This window comes from Oryctolagus cuniculus, chromosome 3, assembly GCF_964237555.1.
Source record: "Oryctolagus cuniculus chromosome 3, mOryCun1.1, whole genome shotgun sequence".
Taxonomy (NCBI): Eukaryota; Metazoa; Chordata; class Mammalia; order Lagomorpha; family Leporidae; genus Oryctolagus; species Oryctolagus cuniculus.
The window spans coordinates 113,280,058-113,302,961 of NC_091434.1; the positions used below are offsets into that span (position 1 = coordinate 113,280,058).

Genomic DNA, 22,904 nt, shown 5'->3' on the forward strand with positions numbered 1-22,904 from the left:
TTTGCTAATGAGGTGAAACTGAAGCCCTTCTCACAAACCGTTCAGAGATCCAGTCACTCAGAGGTCAGAACTGGAGGAACTTCTTTTGCAAAGGGAAGTTGTTGGAGTGTTCAGACAGGTCCTTGGTGGCCCAGTCCTTTGGCTGATGTGACCTCTGGTGATTCCAGTGATTGTTATTATTCTTCCTCAAGGTCCCTTGTCCCTCTCTACCTGCCTGGATTAAGAATTTGCCAGCGTCCTCTCTCTATCAATAGCAACAAATTACCCTAGGCAAATGTGAAGAGACACATCTTACCTATACAAGCAGTGGTGCACCGTACTGGATAGAACTCCCAGATAGAAAATTCTCTCTCATGTAGGATTGCTGGTAACCTGCCCATTCTCCTAAAACACAGTTGGAAACTGAAATAAACTTCTTTTACTCTTCTCAGCATAGGCAAGAAACTGTTGAGATGATAGTGGATGACAGAAAAAAGAAATAGGAGAGTAGTTAGATATTTGCTCAATCTCTATTTTTTCTTCATATTATAAAGTTCTCATGTTACTTTAAATAAACTGTTGGCTGTATATGTCACTTCTGTGTAGACTTCCAAGCCTTTGTATTTGTTTTATATGAGATGCTTGATGGAGGTAAGACATAATTCTGCCTACATCTTTCTTTGCCAGCTTATTTCTATAGACTTAATTGTTGAATATATTGGTTTGAAGTAAAAGAAAGCTTTGGGTAAATGTTTTGAGTGAAAAAAACTTCATAACCAATTAAAACTGGTGCCTTTTCTGGGGGGAAAGAGGTGTTTGAAATTCTAGGGAGAGGTTGTACTCTCCTCTTATGTGATTTTTTTTTTTTTTTTTTGCAAATAATCTGAAGAATGCAATGATCTTGTGAAAATTGTTGCTATTCACATTTTAGATACAAATCAGAGAGACCTCATTTAGTTGAGTGGCTATCAACTGCTCTATTATCTCTCCCGGAAAGGACTCTTTATCACTGGAAGTGCCATTCACAGGGCCGACAGTTCCACATGAATTAATGATGATTGCTTATAATTAAGACTGCTTTAAATGAAGATAACCTTTATTCTGTTACCCTTTAGGAAAACACATTTATTTTTGTGTACTAGACTTTATTTTATTTACTAGGAATTTTATTCATTTTATGGAAAATATATTCCTTGTGCCAGGTTTAGTGGAAAAATCCTTTACAGGGTGTGGATATCTTAGAAATTTTAAAGAACAGCCTTTTAGTGACATTATAGTGGTCACTGACTACATTAACATTTACAAATATAGGAAGGAAGAGTGTGTTCTTGGGATGAGGCAAACAGTTCTAGGAGTAGAGGCCCACAGATTTTTTTCTCTAAAAGACCATGAGGAAATATTTTAGGCTTTGTGGGCCGCAGGATCTCTGTTGCAACTACCTAACTCTGCTGTTGTAGTGTGAAATCAGTTGATACATAAATGAATAAACTTAGCTGTGTTATTTATTTACAAAAGAAGAACAGTTGAGCCACTCTTGGCCCACAACTACAATTTGTGATCCCTGGTCTGGTACAGATAACTAGATAGGTAAACAGATTAGATAGATGACTGAAAGACAGACGGATTTTTTTAATTATTTGAAAGGGAGAGTAATAGGAGGTAGGGAAAGAGAGAGAGAGAGAACACTTCTATTTGTTGGGTTCCTCCTCAAATGCCTGGAGGAGACAGAGCTGGGCCAGGCTAAAGGCAATAACCAAGAATTCCATCCAGATATCCCTTTGAAATCGGACATGACCCCCTAAAATCTATATAAAATGTGGCCCTTTAAGGTTCCCCAGAAGCACCATCTGGGATGCCACATATGCTACCAGAATTTGGGGTGCCATATGATATCACCATATGCTTATTAATAAATCCCCAATATTTTTTTTTTTTTTTTTGACAGGCAGAGTGGACAGTGAGAGAGGAGAGAGAGAGACAGAGAGAAAGGTCTTCCTTTGCCGTTGGTTCACCCTCCAATGGCCGCCGTGGCCGGCGCGCTGCGGCCGGCGCACCGCGCTGATCCCATGGCAGGAGCCAGGAGCCAGGTGCTTTTCCTGGTCTCCCATGGGGTGCAGGGCCCAAGCACCTGGGCCATCCTCCACTGCACTCCCTGGCCACAGCAGAGGGCTGGCCTGGAAGAGGGGCAACCGGGACAGAATCCGGCGCCCCGACCGGGACTAGAACCCGGTGTGCCGGCGCCGCTAGGCGGAGGATTAGCCTAGTGAGCCGCGGCGCCGGCCAATAAATCCCCAATATTAATAAGCCTGAGAGGGTTCTTGCCTAATATTTAGAGAAGAATTCTAAATACTGGCACAGATAAACGAGGCAGCATAGTACATTTTAAGCTTTTATTTAGTGAGAAAGATGTGTAGAAGAGTGAGAGTTTTATTTAAGAGAGAGAGGTAAATATGGGTTCATACCAAGCACCAGGAACCAGCCACCTGGAGGAGCATCTAGGCCAGGAAGCCTAGTGCGCGTGGCCCAAAGGCCATGCACCCTGGAGGCACAGGGCTACAACAAGCCCCCTCCTGGCAAGAGGCCAGGGAAAAGAGAAGGGTGGGACACACTGTGTCCCAGCCTTTTAACCCACTTCCAAAGGGGAGTGGTTAATTAACCTGATTGGCTGGTGGGCACTCAGGTGTGTCCAGGTAGGGGAATGAGGTCACACAGAGGAGTGATGAAGGTATCAGTTAGGGTATGAGGTCACACAGGGGCGTGGGGAAGGCGTGGTCTTCCAGCTCACAAACCTAATTAATTTTAACCTATATGCCTGCCTACTTCACCTTGTGGGTTGCAGGGAGCCACCCGAGTAATAGCCCATCAACTTCTGCCTTCCAGACATTGCAGCAGAAAGTGGGATCAGAATTGTGTGTGTGTGTGTGTGTGTGTGTGTATGAATTTAATGCTAGAACATTATGAAATAGATTATACAAATTTATTTTATAAAGTAATATGAAAAAGCATCATGCTGCCATTTATTGAACCCTCAAGGAAGACTTTATTCAGAACTATTATATTTATAATAGGGGAGAGACTGAATTCCACTCCAAAGACAGCAAAGGCATAGTCAATGAGCAGAGTGGGGATCAGAGGACCGAATATTACTATGAAGGATAACAAGGGTTGGGGAAATCTTAGTGGACTGACTTAACAGTGTTCTTGCTAAACGAAAGCCAAAGACTTGGATTTCAAAAATGAAGAATTTAAAATTTGATCAAGTATCAAGGGGTGGGAACTTTTACTAAATCAACCTAGCAGGATTCTTCCTCAAAACAGGCCTAGGTGGGGGCTAGTCAGTAAGAGGATTCTGATGAACCTGACTAAATTCTGGCCAAAAGTAGTATCTGTGGAGTGTTAATGTATTTCTAAATCAAGTCATAAGCAGAGAGCTGGGTCAGAAGAAGAGCAGTCAGGACATGAGCCAGTGCCCATATGGGACGCTGGTGCGGTACATGGAGGCTTAGCCTACTATCCCACAGTGCTGGGACCCCCAAATCAAATTATAACAGTAACTATGTATATACATACATCACACATAAATATATAAATTATAAATGTACTCAAAAATAACCTCATAGTTACAGGGAAGCGGCAGTGGAGAAATTATTATTAGCTCTGTTCTTTGTCTCACATGGAAGAAGAAGTTCCAGGCAGAAAAGCAGAGAGATTTTAAAAAGCAAGATTTATTAGAGTCGTAGACCTGCAGCCAGAGTGGCATGGAGAGGGGCTTCCAAGAGAGGAAAAAACCTGAAAGGGTTGGTGGTAGTGGGGTTTTTAAGTACAATTTTGAGGAAGAAACTGTCAATCAATGAGGTGGGGACAAACCCAACAAAAGACCTGATTTACAATCCTTTATTCTGCGTGGCTTGCTCAGGATAAAACCAAAGAGCCATCACAAGGGTGGGATACTAACTTGTTTTCACAATAAACTGGGAGCTCCGAAGGGTGGAGTCCCCACTCCCAAGATAGGATTGCAGCTCCCAAGGAATGGGCAGGCAGGCACTTTTGACCTTGCCCAGGGTAACTCTTGGGGGGAACATTTCCCACCCTCAATTTCCAGACCGCTTATTAACCCATGACTCCTCACAATAGGAGACAAATAGCTGTTGAGATTTTTCCATGGGACAGGAGCTATATTATTTACTATATAAATTGAAATATTTGAATGCTGGCTCCCCAGATACCACCACAATCACCTGCTAAACATGGTGAAGTGTTGCTGAGGTTACCCCTACTTTGATAGTGATCACTGTTCTCACAGAAAGGGAGCAGCTTGTGAAAAGGAATGAGCAACTGAGGTCTGTTTCAGTTTTTAGAGGTTTCAGCTTGCTGTTTCCTTTTGAAGATTTTTTTTTTTTATTTGAAAGGCCCCGAATGACAGAGTGAAGGAGAGACAGAGAAAGAGAGATCTTCCATCCTATGGTTCACTCTCCCAAATGTCCACAAGCCAGGAGCCTGGAACTCCGTCTGTCTCTCCTACACGGGTGGCAGTGGCCTAGGTTCTTAGACCGTCATCCGCTGCTTTTTCAGGTGCATTAGCAGGGAGCTGAATCAGAAAAGGAGCAATCAGGACTGGAACTGTCACTTGGATAATGGGATACCTGCGTAGCAGCTGGTGGCTTAACCCACTGCTCCGCAACAGGTCTTTCAGTAAATACTATTGATTAGAATTCTACAAAATTTATGTTGTAAGAGTTTAGGGTTGGTGAATTCAGGTAGGTAAGGGCTTTGGATTGGCTCTTGATTAGTAACCAGTCATTTGGCTGAGCTACATGTTCTGAAAAAAGAAATATTTACTCTGGTGAACCTTAGTTGAGCAGTCTATTTTTCAAGTAAATGGAGTTTCAGAAAGTTCCTTAAATAACTGATGAAGTTATTTGCAACTTCATCTCTTGCCAAGAATTTCCTGAAATATTAAAGTCATATTAATGCTGGCTGTTGAATAGTAAACTCATGTTGATGTACACAGTGAAGTGTGTGGGTGTAGATCATTTCAATTCTTAGAGGAACAAGAAGTAGATGTCTTTGAGTTTATAAAGTCATTGAGAATCCAAAACAAGTACAGCAAAACTAAATAAAAATGGACAGTAAAAAATGTTGAAAGTAATTATATGATTAAATATTAATTGACTGCCATAGGAGTTCAGAAGAGGAAGACAGTGGATGAGTGCTTTAAAAGTCTTGGGAATTTTAACAATGCTTAGAAAAAGATGAAAAGTCTAAGACAGGACCTGGGGCGCTTGTTAGTGGATATCATAAACAAGTATGTCTTAGAGTGAAATACAAGATATGTGGATAACTGCAAACAATACTGTGAATAATATATATGGAAATATGTGTTGAATATCATAATTTATTATTCAGGAGCTGTAGATTTTTAAAAAACTTATTTAAAAGGCAGAATGACAGAAAGAGGACAAGAAGGAGAGAAAAAACCATTTTTCCACCTAAATGGCTGCAATAGCCAGGGTGGGGCCAGGTTGAAGCCAGAATCCAGAAACTCTGGGTGCCCCACATGAACAGCCAGAGCCCAATACTTGGACCATCATCCACTGCTTTCCCAGGTGCATTACGGGTAATTGAATTGGAAGTGGAGCAGCTTGGACTTGAGCCAGTGCTCCAATATGAGATACTGGCAGTACAAGTGGCAGCTTAACTTGCTGTGCCACAATGCCGGACCGAGAGTCATAAATCTTTTTAGCGTATGTAAAACAATATGAAATATTGTGTAGAATACGTTGAGCTGCATGATGGGACTAAACAGAGGCATAGAAAACAGTTAAAGGATTAACAATTGCTCAGTTGAAAGCATATAAATAACAATACTGAGAGAGGAAATAGAGAGAAAACAAGTATTGAATTGAACAGGGTATGTTTGTATGTGGAATTTGGAGGGAGGATATAGCCAAAAATATAGTGAGGAGTATAATTTTAGCCTCACAAGTAACTTATGTGATTTATTATAGAACTAGAAATACAGAATTTGTATATGGGAATAGTTGGATTTGAGTTGAAAGTTTAAGAATCAATACAGTCAGGTGAAAGGATCACTTAGAGGGAAGCTTCTGGAAAAATAAAACGAAAGCCCAGAGCTGAGCTTTGAAAGATGCTTTTGTTTAGATAGTAATTGGGAGGATAAATCACATAGACATTTTTAAAGAAAGAGTAGCAGGCCACTGCAGTGATTCTAAGTCTAGGGAAGAGGATTTCAAAATCCTTTTGTTTGTCGTCACTGTCTCACGCTGTGAACATGAGGGAGAAGAGGTTAACCTTAAGCATGTGGCAGGAGTGTGTTGGATTTGGTTGTTGCAGGTCAGGGTGATGCTGGAAGTGTGATGTTTCAGAGTGAGTAGTGTAATTGCACTGCAGATGTGAAGAGTAGCATGTTGATGTGTGTCCAAAAGAAGGTGGAAACCCTTTTACAGAAGATCTAGTGAGCTTTTTTGTGCAAAGGAGAAGGAATGTACTTGTTTGTTATTTTTACTATACAAAAGGACTATATTCCTTAAGAAAAGTATAAGAATCTGGCAAGCGGAAGCAGAAATCAAAGATTTTTAAGAGCTTAGAGCACAGTGATTTGGTTATAGATTTTGTTACAGAACAGTTACTTTCTTTGCAAAGGGCAAAGATGATCACCCAAGCATTTGGGGAAAAAGAACAGTGTGCATGGAATGAGATTTTGAGTTAGAGAACAAGGATGGGGAAGCCATTTCTTATAGACCTCAGTTTTCTTAGGTACATTTTTGGAGGCTAGAGCTCCTGAAAAAATGTTACTGGGTGAAATTAGGCTTCGGCTGTTTGAAACTGAACAATCAGTTCACCAGAGATGAGAGATGATGCATAGGAACGGGTTTACTTAAGAATCAGGCCTTCCTGGGGGAGGAGCAGACCTCTTTGGTTGGTCTAAGATATACTCCTCCCCTCCAGCTCATTAAAAAGAGGTCTTTTAAAGGTGAAAGGGGATTTGGAGGGAGATTAGGGGCAATTGTTATATGGGTTTCTGGTGTCCCAGGTGGTGCCAGTTAGGTGGAGGCTTCTTTGATATGAAACTTGGCAGAAGCTTTTTTGATATCACACTTGGCGCTTTCCAGTGGTGGTCATAAATTCTTCATTTAGGGTCTGCTGCTTCAGCCATCTCCTTGCAATCAGCTTCTGAAACTCCTAGGCCTGTTGAATAAACACTCTGGTTAGCCACAAGAGAGCTTTTATTAATTACACTGTGAAAAGAAAAGGAAAATACACTTTTTTTACAGTTGCAAATATGTGACTGTTTAAAAAATAATCAAAATGTGGAAAGGAGAATGAAGATGTATTCAGTATGGTTACAAAAGTGTGGAAGGTTTTGCATCCTTGTGAGCATGTTTTAGGGCAACTGAAAGAAAGGCTGTGTTTCTATTATAAATAGCTAAGTCAGATTCTGGATTTACCAATGAGTTATTCAATTAATAAAATCTTAGCTATTTAATAATTTCTCCCTAATTTTATTTGAAAATTTTCTGTGATAACTATTTCATTATTTTGTTCACAATTTCTAACTTTAATTTCTCAGATTATTGTGCAAGTGTGTAGTATCTATTATAAACATGGATGATATACAACATTTACTTTAGTATACCAAAAATAGATTGTTTTGAATGAAAATAGTGTTTGGATTAAAGTGTCTCACAGAGAACTCATTTGCCAGGATTCTTCCTCTTTTTCAAAACTTTTTATGGGTAAATAGATGATGAATATATAAATTAATTTAAGTTTGAGCCCTTAAAAGAAAATTTGTCAAAATGAAAGCATACTTAGAATATGAATAAAAATACCAAGAAAGAAAAACCTAATAAGGTGGAAATAAGAGGAAAGTACCTTAAAGTGATTTCTGCCGGCGCCGCGGCTCACTAGGCTAATCCTCCGCCTAGCGGCACCAGCACACCAGGTTCTAGTCCCGGTCGGGGCGCCGGATTCTGTCCCGGTTGCCCCTCTTCCAGGCCAGCTCTCTGCTGTGGCCCAGGAGTGCAGTGGAGGATGGCCCAAGTGCTTGGGCCCTGCACCCCATGGGAGACCAGGAGAAGCACCTGGCTCCTGGCTTCAGATCAGCGCGATGCGCCGGCCCCAGCACACCGGCTGCGGCGTCCATTGGAGGGTGAACCAACAGCAAAAGGAGGACCTTTCTCTCTGTCTCTCTCTCTCTCACTGTCCACTCTGCCTGTAAAAAAATAAAATAAAATAAATAAATAAATAAAGTGATTTGTTTTTCAATTGAGCGACTTGCCCAGATTTAGGAATTTATGATACAGGTAAATTAATTTTAAGCAAGTTACCAAAAATCAGTGAAAACTTGTTTTGATTTAAAGCCTTGACTTAAGAACAAGAACATCCTGAAATAGTGAATTACACAGACTTGACCACCTTGCTCTTGTTCCTGATAGTTAAGCAGATGCAGAGGTCGCCATGCTTAATATCATTAACACTGAGAACTTGCCTGTGGTGGAAAATGCTTTATTATTTGCTTTGTGTGAAGATATATAAGGTTGTGTTTACCCAAGTGACCTTAAACTAGGATATACTATAATATCCTTCCTTTGGTTAACCAAATTATAGGGGAAAAAATCAGACAGAAATCAGAATAATGTTTAGGTGTATTGCCAACTGAAAATCCATGCTGGGATCTTCAGAAGGAAATGCTAGACAGTTATTCCTACTTTTCATTGAAAAAAACTGATTGAGAGGTAGGCATTTGATATAACAATTAAGAAGCTGCTTGGGATGATTTCATCCCATGTCAAAAATGCCTTGACTACTCAGCTTCAGATACCAGTTTCCTACTAATGCACATCCTATGAGACAGCAGGTGATGACTCAAGTGCTTGGGGCCCTGCTACCCATGTTGGAGACCTAAATGAGTTTTGGGGTTCTGGCTTCAACCTGGCTCAGCCCTGGCTTTTGCAGGCATTTGGGTAGGGAACCAGTGTATATAGAATCACTATCTCTTTGCCTTTCAAATAAAATAAAAACTATATTATAAAAAATACATAAAAATAAATAAAAAAAACTGAGTTCAGGATAATTGGCTTTTAACTTCCAATAAGCTGAAAAGAAGGGAACAATAACTTAAAGTACCATACAGACATGCATAATTATTTAAGAATATGTCTAGTGCCCCTACCTTAATCATCCTGTATTAATTCACTTTATTCATTGATCTGATTCATTCATATTTCATTACCTAACATTAAACCAAATATGAGATAGTTATTTTGAATAGAGTTTCTGAATAAAATGTATTAATACGGGAGTAGGAGTTATCTAAACTAGGAGATTCCATATGCAATTATATGTTACACAGCAAAGTAGGATAGTTTGAGACCCAGAATAACAGATTATCTGAGGGCATTCAAAATGTTCATGACAAAATGGAATTTAAACATCTTTTATTGCAAAAAAAATTGATTTTCTTACAGTTTTTTTCACAATATACATTTTTTAAAGAATTTTTGTAGACAATTTTTTTTTTCAGAAAGGACAGAAAAACATTAAAATGAATTAGTAAAAGCAGACATTAGGTGCTTTTTTTTTTTTTTTGACAGATAGAGTTAGACAGTGAGAAAGACAGAGAGATAGGTCTTCCTTCTGTTGGTTCACCCCCCAAATGGCCTCTATGGCCGGACCTACACCAATCTGAAGCCAGGAGCCAGATGCACGTGTGGATTTTTTTTTTTTTTTTTTTGGACGGGCAGAGTGAACAGTGAGAGAGAGAGAGACAGAGAGAAAGGTCTTCCTTTGCCGTTGGTTCACCCTCCAATGGCCGCTGCAGCCGGTGCACCACGCTGATCTGAAGCCAGGAGCCAGGTGCTTCTCCTGGTCTCCCATGGGGTGCAGGGCCCAAGCACTTGGGCCATCCTCCACTGCACTCCCAGGCCACAGCAGAGAGCTGGACTGGAAGAGGGGCAACTGGGACAGAATCCGTCACCCATACCGGGACTACAACCCGGCGTGCCAGCGCTGCAGGAGGAGGATTAGCCTATTGAGCCACGGAGGCGGTCTCATTGTATAGATTCTAAGTGTTACTGTTACAATATTGAAATGACTAGTGAATGGATCACAGAATCTTGTTATGCCAAAAGTATCAGACATGTCCATATACATCATTGTGGTTAATCTTCATAAGCTGTCACACAGTACTTGTATTCCCATGATGCAATTAAGACATTCAGGTTCTGAGAGACTGTAATTTATGCAAATTCATTTTCTGTAAATAGTGTCCCCAATGCTCTTTTTCTCAAGAATGGACAGGGAGTTGGGAAGCGTATGCTATACTATGGAAAAGGTTAGAATTGGCTAAAACTGGAAACTACATTATGATTTTAAACAGAAGAAAGTATTCAAGACCACTTTTATTTGGCTGTGTTTCTTTTTTACCTAATTTTATACACAGTAATAATATTTTTAACTTCCAAATATCCTGTTGTGTGATCAGTTTTCCTCAGGTTAATAGTTTTGATCAAAGATATTTCAGTATGACTTATTTTTTACAAACATGGCTAAATTTTACTAAAAATATATAAAATCTATCATCCAGAAGCAATGTGATTATATCAAATGAAAGCATTATTCTCCTAACATTGACAAAGTGGATTCCATGCTATGGCTTGCTAACAGCCTCAAAAATTTTGAGTTGTGATCATGAAAATCAGAGTAGATACCAGAGAATAAACTGAACCCCAAAGTGGAAGTGATAGAATAAAACTTGAGTGGTTGTAGAAGGTCTAGGTATGCGAGTCTGCATGAGTTGAACCAGTATGAGGAGATTTAGGGTTGTGCTGTGTCATAGTACACTGGCAGCCCTTAGTGAAAGTTAAAGATACATCACTCATTAATACTAGCTGACTTTGGAAAATTTAAGCACTTCTTTTTTTTTTTTTTTTTTTTGACAGGCAGAGTGGACAGTGAGAGAGAGAGACAGAGAGAGAAAGGTCTTCCTTTGCCGTTGGTTCACCCTCCAATGGCCGCCGCTGCAGCCGGCGCACCGCGCTGATCCGTTGGCAGGAGCCAGGATCCAGGTGCTTTTCCTGGTCTCCCATGGGGTGCAGGGCCCAAGCACCTGGGCCATCCTCCACTGCACTCCCTGGCCATAGCAGAGAGCTGGCCTGGAAGAGGGGCAACCGGGACAGAATCCGGCGCCCCAACCGGGACTAGAACCCGGTGTGCCGGCGCCGCAAGGTGGAGGATTAGCCTATTGAGCCACGGCGCCGGCCCAAGCACTTCTTTTAATACCTCCTTTCACATTACAATGGGAAACAGATTGCTCATATTTTAATTAGTTTTTACTTGTTAAACCATGAATCTCAGTGGCCCTCCTGCTAATCCCGTGTTTATTACACAACAGACCATGTTTAGGAGGGCTTCTTGATCTTTCAAGAGAATTAATGTGAGCCAAGTAAAGAAATCAACTGGGGTTATTGAAGGCTAACAATGATTGCTCTAATGTGTCTGTTTATTATACACATTTTCTCCCCTACAGTTATTATATTATTTAGTCAATGGATTTATCAATTGTTAATGTCTTTGTTGTTGCAGATACAGATGTGGTGTATAAAAGCGAGAATGGACATGTCATTAAACTGAATATAGAGACAAATGCTACCACATTATTATTGGAAAATACAACTTTTGTAAGTAATGAAAACTTACTTTACGCATTTCAGAACTGTTTAGAATGCTCCCTAGGTGTCCAAATTTATGCTTCAGCTTCAGCACTTGTATGTCATTTCAGTTGGAAAGATAGGGTTGAAATGCTAGAACTGGTAGAATGATTGACCGAAAATAATTCTGTGACCATTTTGTCCCCATTGACCCTTTTTAGTAATTGAATATGCATTTCTAGAAATAAGAGCTGCTTAGACTGAATACTTTTTTCAACATTTTTATGCCAGATTAGTCACACAAATGTGAAGACTAAAACATGGTTAGCCTAACCCTTTACTTTTTACATTCTTCATTTATCCTCATTCTCTTCTTTTCTGGATCAGGCAGAAAGATGGCTTTATAAAACTATCCTTCTGTGCTGGCGTTTGATGTTTTAGTTTTAGAAGTGACTCTTTGGTTGTCTTCAATCACTGTTTGACCAACAATGTTTAAATAACTGAATATATTTATATTACACTTAAAGAAGTGTCGCTCCCCCTCTTCGTGGAGGAACGACACAGGACCCTGCGCTGTTCTTTCGTCTGCTCGGCCCTCCCCGGGTTTGCTGCTGGTTCTTCCCGGGTTGGCTACTATCCCTTCCACCTCCGTGGAAGGGCAGTTCCCCCTAGCCACATTCCCCACTTCCGCAGGGGAGCGGCACACCGCCGGCCGGCTCTCTGGGGGGCTGCACAGGTGTTCCCTTAGATGTTCCCCTTAGATGTTCCTGGTGAATGCCGTCTCTCTCCTCCTTTATAGTCCTCCTCCGCCAATCCTAACTCGGCTGCCCACACGCCGAGTATGCTGCTCTCCAATCAGGAGCAAGTCCTACAGTTTATTGGTTGAACTGGAGGCAGCTGTGCGGAAGCTGTTTACTTCTCTCCCAGCGCCATATTGTGGGAGAGCAGATGCATAGAATAAGTCTTAATTCCAGTAACTCAGTCCAGTCCGGATTGCTCCCCACAAGAAGAAGGTAGCTATATCTTTCTAATAAATCCAATCCCTCTGAGGTTAGAAAGTTTAGCTAGAAATACCTATTGAGCAAGTTATAAATGAAATAACTATTGAAAATGTTCAAAATCTAACTACCAAGCACCTTTGAAAAGCAATACACAGTTATTTCTTCATTTTTATGTATCAGAATTTCAATGTATCATCTACTCTGTGAGTTTATAGATACAGGCAAAATAAACCAAACAGCCTCAGAAGATTTCCTTTACAAAATGAAACAATAAGCAAAATCACTGGCTATTTCTTTTATTTATCTCACTTGTAAAATTGGAAAACACATTGAATCTTTATAAGTTTTATATGATGGCCAGTTGGAACAGATGGGCTAGGAATATTCTCTTGTTTAGTGGCTTATGCGTTAAAAAAATCGTCACTAAAATGATGGAGATTGAACACACACTTGTATATCTTGCTAGCTAAATGTAACCATTACCTTATATACATTGATAATTAAGTCATTAACTAGAAGAAAACAATCGCATTTCTGTTTTTTAAACTTATCTATTAGCTCACAGATAACTGAGAAACAGCTGTTCTGCATGCAACTTCTTATAGTACTTACGGAATATCAAAGAAGCTATGATGGGCATTTTCTGTGGTCATTCAGGTGTCACTTCAGATGCCCACATCTGATATTACAGTGCCTGAGCTCCAGATCTGATTCCTTCTCTAATTTCATCTTCCTAGTAATGGATACCCTGGGAGACAGTAGGTGGTGGCTCTGGGATTTGACCCAAACAGAGGAGACTTAGACTGTATTCTAGACTGTGGCTTTGGCCTGGCCTAGCCCCAGATGTTGCAGGCATTTAGGGAGTAAACCAGTGGATGGAAGTTGTCTCTCACTGTCTCTTTGTGTGTGTGTGTGTGTGTGGTGTGTGTGTATTTCTCTGCCTTTTTAATAAAATGAAAATCAATAATAAAAATTTTAAAATATATTTATATGTAAGGCAGATGGCTCACTAGGAAAATGGATTTCCTTTGGTGAGATAACACTAGCCCTCATGAAACATCTGAATAAATAGCACAGAGCAGAATCTAATCTTTCTTCATTGGAGGGGCGTCAGAGATACTGGAGAAGAGGCCAGGGAATTCATGAGAGATACTTTCTTCAGTGGACTAGAATTCCTTAGTGGGAAGATGGATGGGAGGCAAAAATCAGGAACTGATAATGATGATGATGAGAGAGTGTTTCAATGATATCCTTATAAAGTCAATATGAGTTTTCTGTCCATGAGTTAGTTTGGGAAAACTTTAAATGTCTTCTCAGTTTGATTTCCTTTATCAACATGTGAAGTTTTTTGAGTGAAGATGATAGTCAAATATTTGGACACTTAGCTCATGAGTATCTTGTTATATGACTGTTCATTACTGATCATTCCTTAAGTTTATGAAGTTTTTTCATTGATTACTGCTTATGTGTCTTTTTATCTAGCATTTGTTCAATGCTGAATTAGACTCCAGGGAACATCAAAAAGAAAAAAAAAGCATATAAGTTATTATTCCATTATTCAAATTCCTTAGTTGATTTTACACACCACTACCCACTCATCTCTTTGTAGATTTATACATGTGCTAATTAATTCTGTTTTATCTTTATGCCTATGTATTTAATCTTCTTAAAATCCTTTGGAGGTCTGTTCCTGTTTTTCTCTATGTTGGCCATGACTCTTAATTACAGAGTCATATTTAGAAAACTCACTAAGTTACTGATCTTTTAAGACTCATAGGCTCCCTGAAGACATTTATGTCACAGCACAGATAATTAAACAATTTATAAGTCCTAAAAGTGTCAGAATTTGATAGGGGTGGGTGGAGTCAGTGGAGTGGAGAGTAGCATATATTTGCAATCAGTTAACCCAAAACTGAAAACAAGTATGCACGTTACCATGTTTTCGGAGGAATTAGTTTAATAATTTCCTCCATGCTTCAAATTAACATTACTGAATACAATTGTGTTTTTAAAGCTTGTATTAGGCTAAAGTCTGAATTTACTTTTTCTCTCAGGTCATTCTGTTGTAAAGAAATCTCTTAACACAGCTAACATTCGTATCCATACTGTAAGTTTTTCTGTAAAAAATTATCAATATTTTAGTTAGAATCATAATCAATTGGATCAGATCATTATAACAAGATTTTGTACTAAGAGGATACCAGATCAACTGAGAAAAAAAACTAATAGAATGTTGGTTTAATAACAATATTAACCAGCCAAAACCAGCCAATTAGAAGTTGCTCTAGCATTCTTGATTTTTTAAAAATGAAAAACTGAGGCAAACCCATTTTCAATAACTGTGAATTCCTTCTGTACTAAAAAAAGCTTAAATTTTACTTTTCCCAAATAAATAGAAATGTGGGTATTCTCTGTATTTTTCTGAGAATAAAATCTCAGATGTGGAGTGTTGTTTAATAACAATATTATGCTAGGATATCACTGCCAATTTATATTAATAGTTAAGATAATTTAACATTCCATTAATATTTTCCCAACTTAATCACATTTTAATAATGGGTAGCAGACAGTGAGTAATGATAATACTGGCTATGGCTGTTAAAAATAAGACCAAAAATAATTTTCATGAGATAATTGTATTAAGGTGTTCTTTGGGCTTGAAGTTAGGTCAGTTTCTAATGAAGGAGGAAATTAAAGAGCATATAAGTTTTTGAATAGGAAGATAGGGGAAAAAATGATTAGTACCCAAACTGCTCTTAATCATTCCAAAGTGTTTGGAGCTGTTATCTGTTAAAGTCAGAACCATTTCAGAGAAAAGCTCATTCACAATGGCATAATCAAGCCGGCGCCTCGGCTCAATAGGCTAATCCTCCACCTTGCGGCGCCGACACACCGGGTTCTAGTCCTGGTCAGGGAGCCAGATTCTGTCCGGTTGCCCCTCTTCCAGGCCAGCTCTCTGCTATGGCCCAGGAGTGCAGTGGAGGGTGGCCCAAGTCCTTGGGCCCTGCACCCACATGGGAGACCAGGAGAAGCACCTGGCTCCTGGCTTCGGATCAGCGCAATGCGGATCAGCGCAATGCACCAGCTGCAGTGTGCCGGCCATGGTGGCCATTGGAGGGTGAACCAACGGCAAAAAGGAAGACCTTTCTCTTTGTCTCTCTCTCTCACTGTCCACTCTGCCTGTCAAAAAATAAAAAAATAAAAAAACCACAATGGCATAATCAGGAAAAATGTTCCATAAGTATTAACTCTACCGTTTCTGCTGTCAATAATTTGATATAATCATTGGTTTTGGCAGAAAACAACGCAGCTATAAATTATTTTGTCAAATCACTTTTTGAAATTAGAAAAGAATTGGAAAATGAGTCTGAATTCCATACATTCAAATTGTATGAAGCATGAAAAAAGAGAGATTATATGTACTAGTTTAAGAAAGAATAACTGAGATAAAACTAATCTTAAATCTCTGAAAATGCACAAGCCATTAAATATATTCTGTGCAAATAGCCTAAAACTAAGAGGAGGGAGGAAGTTCCTATATGGCAGCAGATTGATTCCAAGCAAAAGATTTTCTATGCATTTTTTTCACCATTTAGAGGCCATTACAAAATAATAGGTTTGACTAGAGCCAGGGAATATTCATTGATTTATCATTACAGAGAGTACCTATTGGTCTCCCATGGGATTCTGGGATGTTTTTGTTTGTTTGTTTTTTGTTTTTTGTTTGTTCTTTTGGTTTTAGTTCCACTCGGTATGTGGGGTGATAAAGACAACTCTTTGTGCTATGATCAAGAAATTTATATTCTGTTTTGTGTTTGAGGAAATATAAGTTCCATGACAAAAATAGAATAATGCAAATAAAAGTGTTGTTGGATAAAGATACCCAGAATTGTCATTAGCCATGTGGCTCTAGTTACGTAATTTTCTTAAGTTCTGGGCTTACCAGTGTATGTCAAGTGTCCCAGTAGTCCAAGTGTCCCAGTAGTGCAGTTAATACTGTTGGAGCAACAGGAACTATCTGGCTATGGATGTTGTTGTGTTCTGAACAGTACAGCTCCTTCCTTAGATAATAGCTCTCCTGCCGCCCCCAGGAGACATTCAGCAACTCTGGAGGTATTCCTGGTTGTCTTGACTGGAGTGAGGCGTTTGATCTGGAGATCCAGTGAGTAGAGGGGAAGAACGAGCATCCTACAGTGCCAGGACAGTACCTCACAGCAAAGTCTTATCCACCAGATGTGTCAGTGCTGTAAAAAAAATGAAAAACAAAAACAAAACTACATTCTAAACGGAGAAACCATATGATGATTGGATGATTTTATTTATTTATTTATTTATTTTATTTTATTTTTGAAGTGAGATCAAAGTAACAATTCTTGAATAGGTAACTGTAAGGATATCTTTTCTATATTTATTTATTTAAAAGGTGGAATTACAAATAGGGAGGGGCATAGAGAGAGAAAAGTCTTTCATCTGCTGGTTCACTCCTGAAATTGCCACAATGGCCACAACTCAGGTTTCCATGTGGGTGCAGAGTCCAAGCACTTGGGCCACCTTTCACTGTTTGTCAGGTATATTAGCATAGAGTGGATGGGAGACAGAGCAGCCAGGGCTTGAACTGGCTCCCATTTGGGATATTGGCATGTCAGATGGCAGCTTAACTGGCTAAACCACAGCCCTAGGTCCTCTAAGGAGATCTTAAGTTGTGGCTTGCAGCTTCATTAGGTAGAGATATATTTCTTATTTATAAGGACATCTCTGCTATGACCCTGCATGTAGGAGTAGGATCATGTTGCTTCTATTTCTTTTTCTTTCTATATCACCAGGTATAGGCTAAATGTGTGGTTCCAATTTTCTTATAATATTTTGTAGATATTTCTAATTCAGGCATTTTTTTCCAGACAAGTAGCACTCACCTAGCTTTTGCCAACTCTCTCTCTCTTTCATTTAAATTAGGAATCAGCTGTTGCTTTTTAATATAGAGGATACAAACTGTTGCCTCTGAAGGCTACAGACAGCTTAATAGCTTTAATTAGTATAGTGTGTTAAGGAATAATTGACTTTCATTGTCTTTATATTGGGCAGTTACAACTCCCTTTTGTTGGGCACTTCCATGTTTCTCATATTTTTATTTTCCACTTTTATAATGTTTACATAAATTTTTATATCCACATTACTCATTCTGAAATTATTACATTTATTTATAATATTTACATAGTTTCCAGCTGTTAGTAAACAAAACCAAATCTTTACTCATATAATCTATGCACATTTAGGAAGACAAATGAAATAATGTCCGTATCAGCAAAGACTGAAATGTTTTTCTGTATTCATTTAGGAAGTAGACTTGATTTTATCACAAATATTTGGCTGTGAAAAAGAAAAACTGTTTTTTTTTTTTTCCCCAAAGAGACCTTTTATTTAAGGAGTACAGATTTAATAAGTACAACTTTAGGAGTATAGTGATTCTTCCCACCATACCTGCTCTTCCACCCCCACTCCAACAACAACTCCTACCTCTCCCATTTCCAGTCCCATTCTCCATTAAGATTCATAATAACTTTGTACACAGAAGACCAACTGTATATTTATTAAAGATTTCAACAATTTTCACACACACACACACACACACACACACACTGACAATTTTTCCAGTTAACTCTCATAATACAATTCATTCAAGACAGAGGTCCTGCATGGGAGGTTAGTGCACAGTGACTCCTGTTGTTAATTTAACAATTAACACTCTTATATATGATATCAGTGACCACTCGAGGCTTTTGAAATGAGCTGCGTAGGCTATGGAAACCTTTTGAATCCACAAACTCCATCATTATTTAGATAAGGCCATAGCAAAGTTTAAGTTCTCTCCTCCATTCAGAGAAAAGTACATCCTTCTTTGATGGCCACTTCTTTCCCTTGGAGTCTCACTCACAGAGGACCTTCATGCAGAAAAATTTTTGCCACAATGTCTTGGCTTTCCATGCCTGAAATGCTATCATGGGCTTTTCAGCCAGATCAGGAAGTCTTAAGGGCTGATTCTGAGATCAGAGTGTTATTTAAAGTGATTGTCATCCTAGGAGTCTGCAGTGTAGACTGCTTAACATGTTAGAACATTTTTCCCTTTTAATTCTATTATTATTATTACTAGACACTTGATCCTATTTATATGATCACTTTCCATCCTCAATTGATTTATGCACATGTGATTAACTATATGTTAAAGAGTAACACATATTATGTAAAGAGTTCAGCAAATATTATGAAGAAAAATAATAAAAGAAACCTGCTTCTCAAAAGTCAAGGCAAGAGCCACTCACCATCCTTTCTCAAAGTGTTAATTGTACTCCTACTGACTACATTTTAGGTGCTCTATTAGTTCTCACAGATCAGGGACAATATAGAGTATTTTTCCCTTTGGGATTGCCTTATTTCATTAAGTATATTTTCCAGATTCATCCATTTTGTTTTTAATGATCAGATTTCTTTTTTTTTTACTGCTGTGTAGTATTCCATAGTTTACGTATCCCATAATTTTTATCCAGTCTTTGGTTGGTGGGCACTTAGGTTGATTTCATGTCTTGGCTATTGTGAATTGAGCTGCAACAAATATGGAGATACATATAATTCTTTAAGTACTGATTTCATGTCCTTTGGGTAAATTCCCAGGAGTGGGATAGCTGGGTCATATGATAGGTCTATATTCAGATTTCTGACATATCTCCATATTGTCTTCCATAGTGGTTACTAGTTAACTATCTAACCAACATTGGATTAGGGTATCTTTTTCCCCACATCCTCACCAGCATTTGTTGTTTCTTGATTTCTGTATGAAAGCCATTCTAACAGGAGTGAGGTGAAACCTGATTGTGGTTTTGATTTGCATTTTCCTAATGGCTAGTGATCCCGAACATTTTTTTCATGTCTCTGCTGGCCATTTGGATTTCCTCTTTTGAAAAATGTCTGTTGAAGTCCTTGGCCCATATCTTAACTGGGTTGTTTGTTTTGTATTTGTGGAGTTCTAAATCTCTTTGTAGATTCTGGTTATTAATCCTTTATCAGTTGCATAATTTGCAAATAATTTCTACCATTCTGTTGATTGCCTCTTCACTCTCTGACTGTTTCTTTTGCAGTATAGAAGCTTCTGAATTTGATGTAATCCCATATGTTAATTTTGGCTTTGATTGCCTGTGCATTTGGGGTCCTTTCCAAGAACTCTTTGCCTGTGCCAATATCTTACAGGGTTTCTCCAATGTTCTGTAATAATTTGATGGTGTCAGATTGTAGATTTAGATCTTTAATCCATGTTGAGTGGATTTTTTGTAAGGTGTAAGGTAGGAGTCCTGCTGCATACCTTGTATGTGGAAATCTAGTTTTCATAGCACTATTTGCTGAATAGACTGTCCTTGCTCCAGGGATTGGTTTTAGCTCCTTGGTCAAATACAGGTTGGTTGTAGTTCTTTGGATTGATTTCTCGCATTTCTATTCTGTTGCATTGGTCTAGCCATCTATTTTTGAATCAGTACCAGGCTGTTTTGGTTATAATTGCCTTGAAGTATGTCTTGACATCCAGTATTGTGATGCCTCCATCTTTGTTTTTGTTGTCTAAAATTGCTTTAGCCATTCTAGGACCTCTGTATTTCCATATGAATTTCAGCATCATGATTTCCAGATTTGAGAAGAATGTCTTTGGTATTTTGATTAGTATTGCATTGAATATGTATATTGCTTTTGGAAGAATGGACATTATGATGATATTGATTCTTCTAATACATGAACATGAAAGATTTTTCCATTTTTTGTATCTTCCTCTATTTCTTTCATTAATGTTTTGTAATTCTCATCATAGAGGTCTTTGACATCCTTGATTAAATTTACTCCAAAGTATTTGATTTGTTTTGTAGCTATTCTGAGTAGGATTGATCTAGAAGTTCATTCTCAGCCTTGTCATTGTCTGTGTATACAAAGGCTGTTGATTTTTGTGTATTGAATTTATATCTTGATACTTCACCACACTCTTCTATGAGTCCAATAGTCTCTTATTAGAATTCTTTGGATCCCCTAAATAAATAATCATATCATCTGCAAAGAGGGATAGTTTGACTTCTTCCTTCTAAATTTGTATCCCTTTAATTTCTTTTTCTTTTCTAATGGCCCTAACTAAAACTTCCAGAATTATATTGAATAGCAATGGCAAGAGTGGGCATCCTTGTCTAGTTCCAGATCTCAGTGGGAATGCTGCCATGGGTTTGTCATAAATTGCCTTGATTTTATTGAGGAATGTTCCTTTTATGCACAATTTGCTTAGAGTTTTCATCTTGAAAAGGTGTTGTATTTTATCAAATGCTTTCTCTGCATCTATTGAGATAATCATATTTTTTTCTTCATTTCGTTGATGTTATGTATCACATTGATTGATTTGCAAATGTTGAACCATCCCAGCATACAAGGGATAAATCCCATTTGTTCCCTGTGAGTGATCTTTCTGATGTCTTGTTAGATTCATTTGGCTAGAATTTTGCAGAGGAATTTTGTATATTTCCTCATCAGGAAAATTTGTCTGTAGTTCTCTTTCTCATTTGTATCTTTTTCAAGATTAGGAATTAAGGTGGTGCTGGCTTCATAGAAAGAATTTTGGAGGATTCCCTCCCTTTCAATTACTTTGAATAGCTTTTGAAGAATTGGAGTTAATTCTTCTTTAAATGGCTGGTTGAATTCAGTAGTGAATCCAAATGGTCCTGGGATTTTCTTTGTTGGGAGGGTCTTCATTACTCATTCAATTTCCATCTTGGTTATGTTTCTATTTAGGTTTTCTGTGTCTTCATAGCTCAATTATGGTAGGCTGTATGTATCCAGGAACCTATCCATTTCTTCTAGGTTTCTTGGTTTGTTGCTATACAGCTCTTTATTTGTGATTTCTGATGATTCTTTATATTTCTGTGATGTCTGTTGTCACATTTCCTTTTTCATCTCTAATTTTATTAATTTGGGTCTTCTTTCACCAATGGTGTGTCATTTTTTTTTTTTTTTCAAAAAACCAACTCTTCATTTTGCTGATCATTTTTTTGGTTTCAGTTTTGTTGATTTCTTTTCTAATTTTAATTATTTCCTTTCTTCTACTGGTTTTGGATTTGGTTTGCTGTTGTTTTTCTAGATCCTTGAGATGCATTATAGCTAATGATTTGGTTTCTTTCCAGTTTGTTGATATAGGCATGAATTGCTATAAACTTTCCTCTTTACACTGCTTTTGCTGTGTCCCATCAGTTTTGAAATGTTGTCATCTTATTTTGCTTCCAGAAAGTTTTTGATTTTCTTTTGATATCTTCAATGACCCACTGTTCATTCAGTAGCGTATTTTTCAGTCTCCATGTGTTTGCATACATTCTAGAGATTCCTGAGTTGCTGATTTCTAGCTTAATTCCATTCTGGTCTGAGAAGATGCATATGATTTTGATACTTTTGAATTTGCTGAGATTTGCTTTATGGGCTAGCATGTCATTAATCCTAGGGAAAGTACCATGCTGGTGAGAAATGTGTATTCTGCAACTGTAGGATGGAAATTTCTGTAGATACCTCTTAGGTCCATTTGGTATATCATGTTGATTAACTGTGTTGTTTCTTTTCTGATTTTCTGTCTGGTTGATCGGTCCATTGGTGAAAATGGAGTATTGAAGTTCCCCATTGCAATTGTATTTGAGTCTATGTCTCTTTTATATCCCTTACCATTTTTTTTTTTAAAAGCCATGAGCTCTGTATTTAGGTGCATATCCATTTATAATAGTTACATCTTCATGTTGAATTGATCCCTTAATCATGACATAGTGCCCTTCTTTGTCTCTTTGAACAGTTTTTGTGTTAAAGTCTGTTTTGTCTGATGTTAAGGTGACTACACCAGCTCTTTTTTGGTTTCTGTTGGCATGGGATATCTTTTTCCATCCTTCCCCTTTCAATTGCCTGCATATTTGTTGGTGAGAAATGTTTCTTGTAAGCAGCAAATAGATGGGTTTTGTTTTTTAATCTATTTAGTCATTCTGTGTCTTTTGACTGGAGAGTTGAGGCCATTTACATTCAATGCGACTATTGGTAAGTAACGACTTTGCCCTGTCATTTTTCCAAAGATGTTCCTATTTTTCACTTTGGATTACCTTTGTACTTTTACTGGGAGATTTTTTTCCTTTACCTTCTTTCGTTGTGATGACTATGTTTCTGTGTTTCTGTGTGAAGCACATCCTTAAGCATCTTTTACAGGGCTGGA

The 22,904-nt window shown here is 38.3% G+C and overlaps 1 protein-coding gene across 4 annotated transcripts in view; it reads left to right on the plus strand.

Moving 5' to 3' along the window:
- The window catches only part of DPP10 (dipeptidyl peptidase like 10), a 1,559,001-nt gene that overhangs the window by 1,134,362 nt on the left and 401,735 nt on the right, over nt 1-22,904 (plus strand). For all 4 annotated transcript variants that reach the window (XM_051849637.2, XM_051849636.2, XM_051849638.2 and 1 more), the window contains exon 4: nt 11,587-11,681. In XM_051849637.2, coding sequence (XP_051705597.1) covers nt 11,587-11,681 — 95 coding nt within the window. The remainder of the gene's footprint in view (nt 1-11,586; nt 11,682-22,904) is intronic.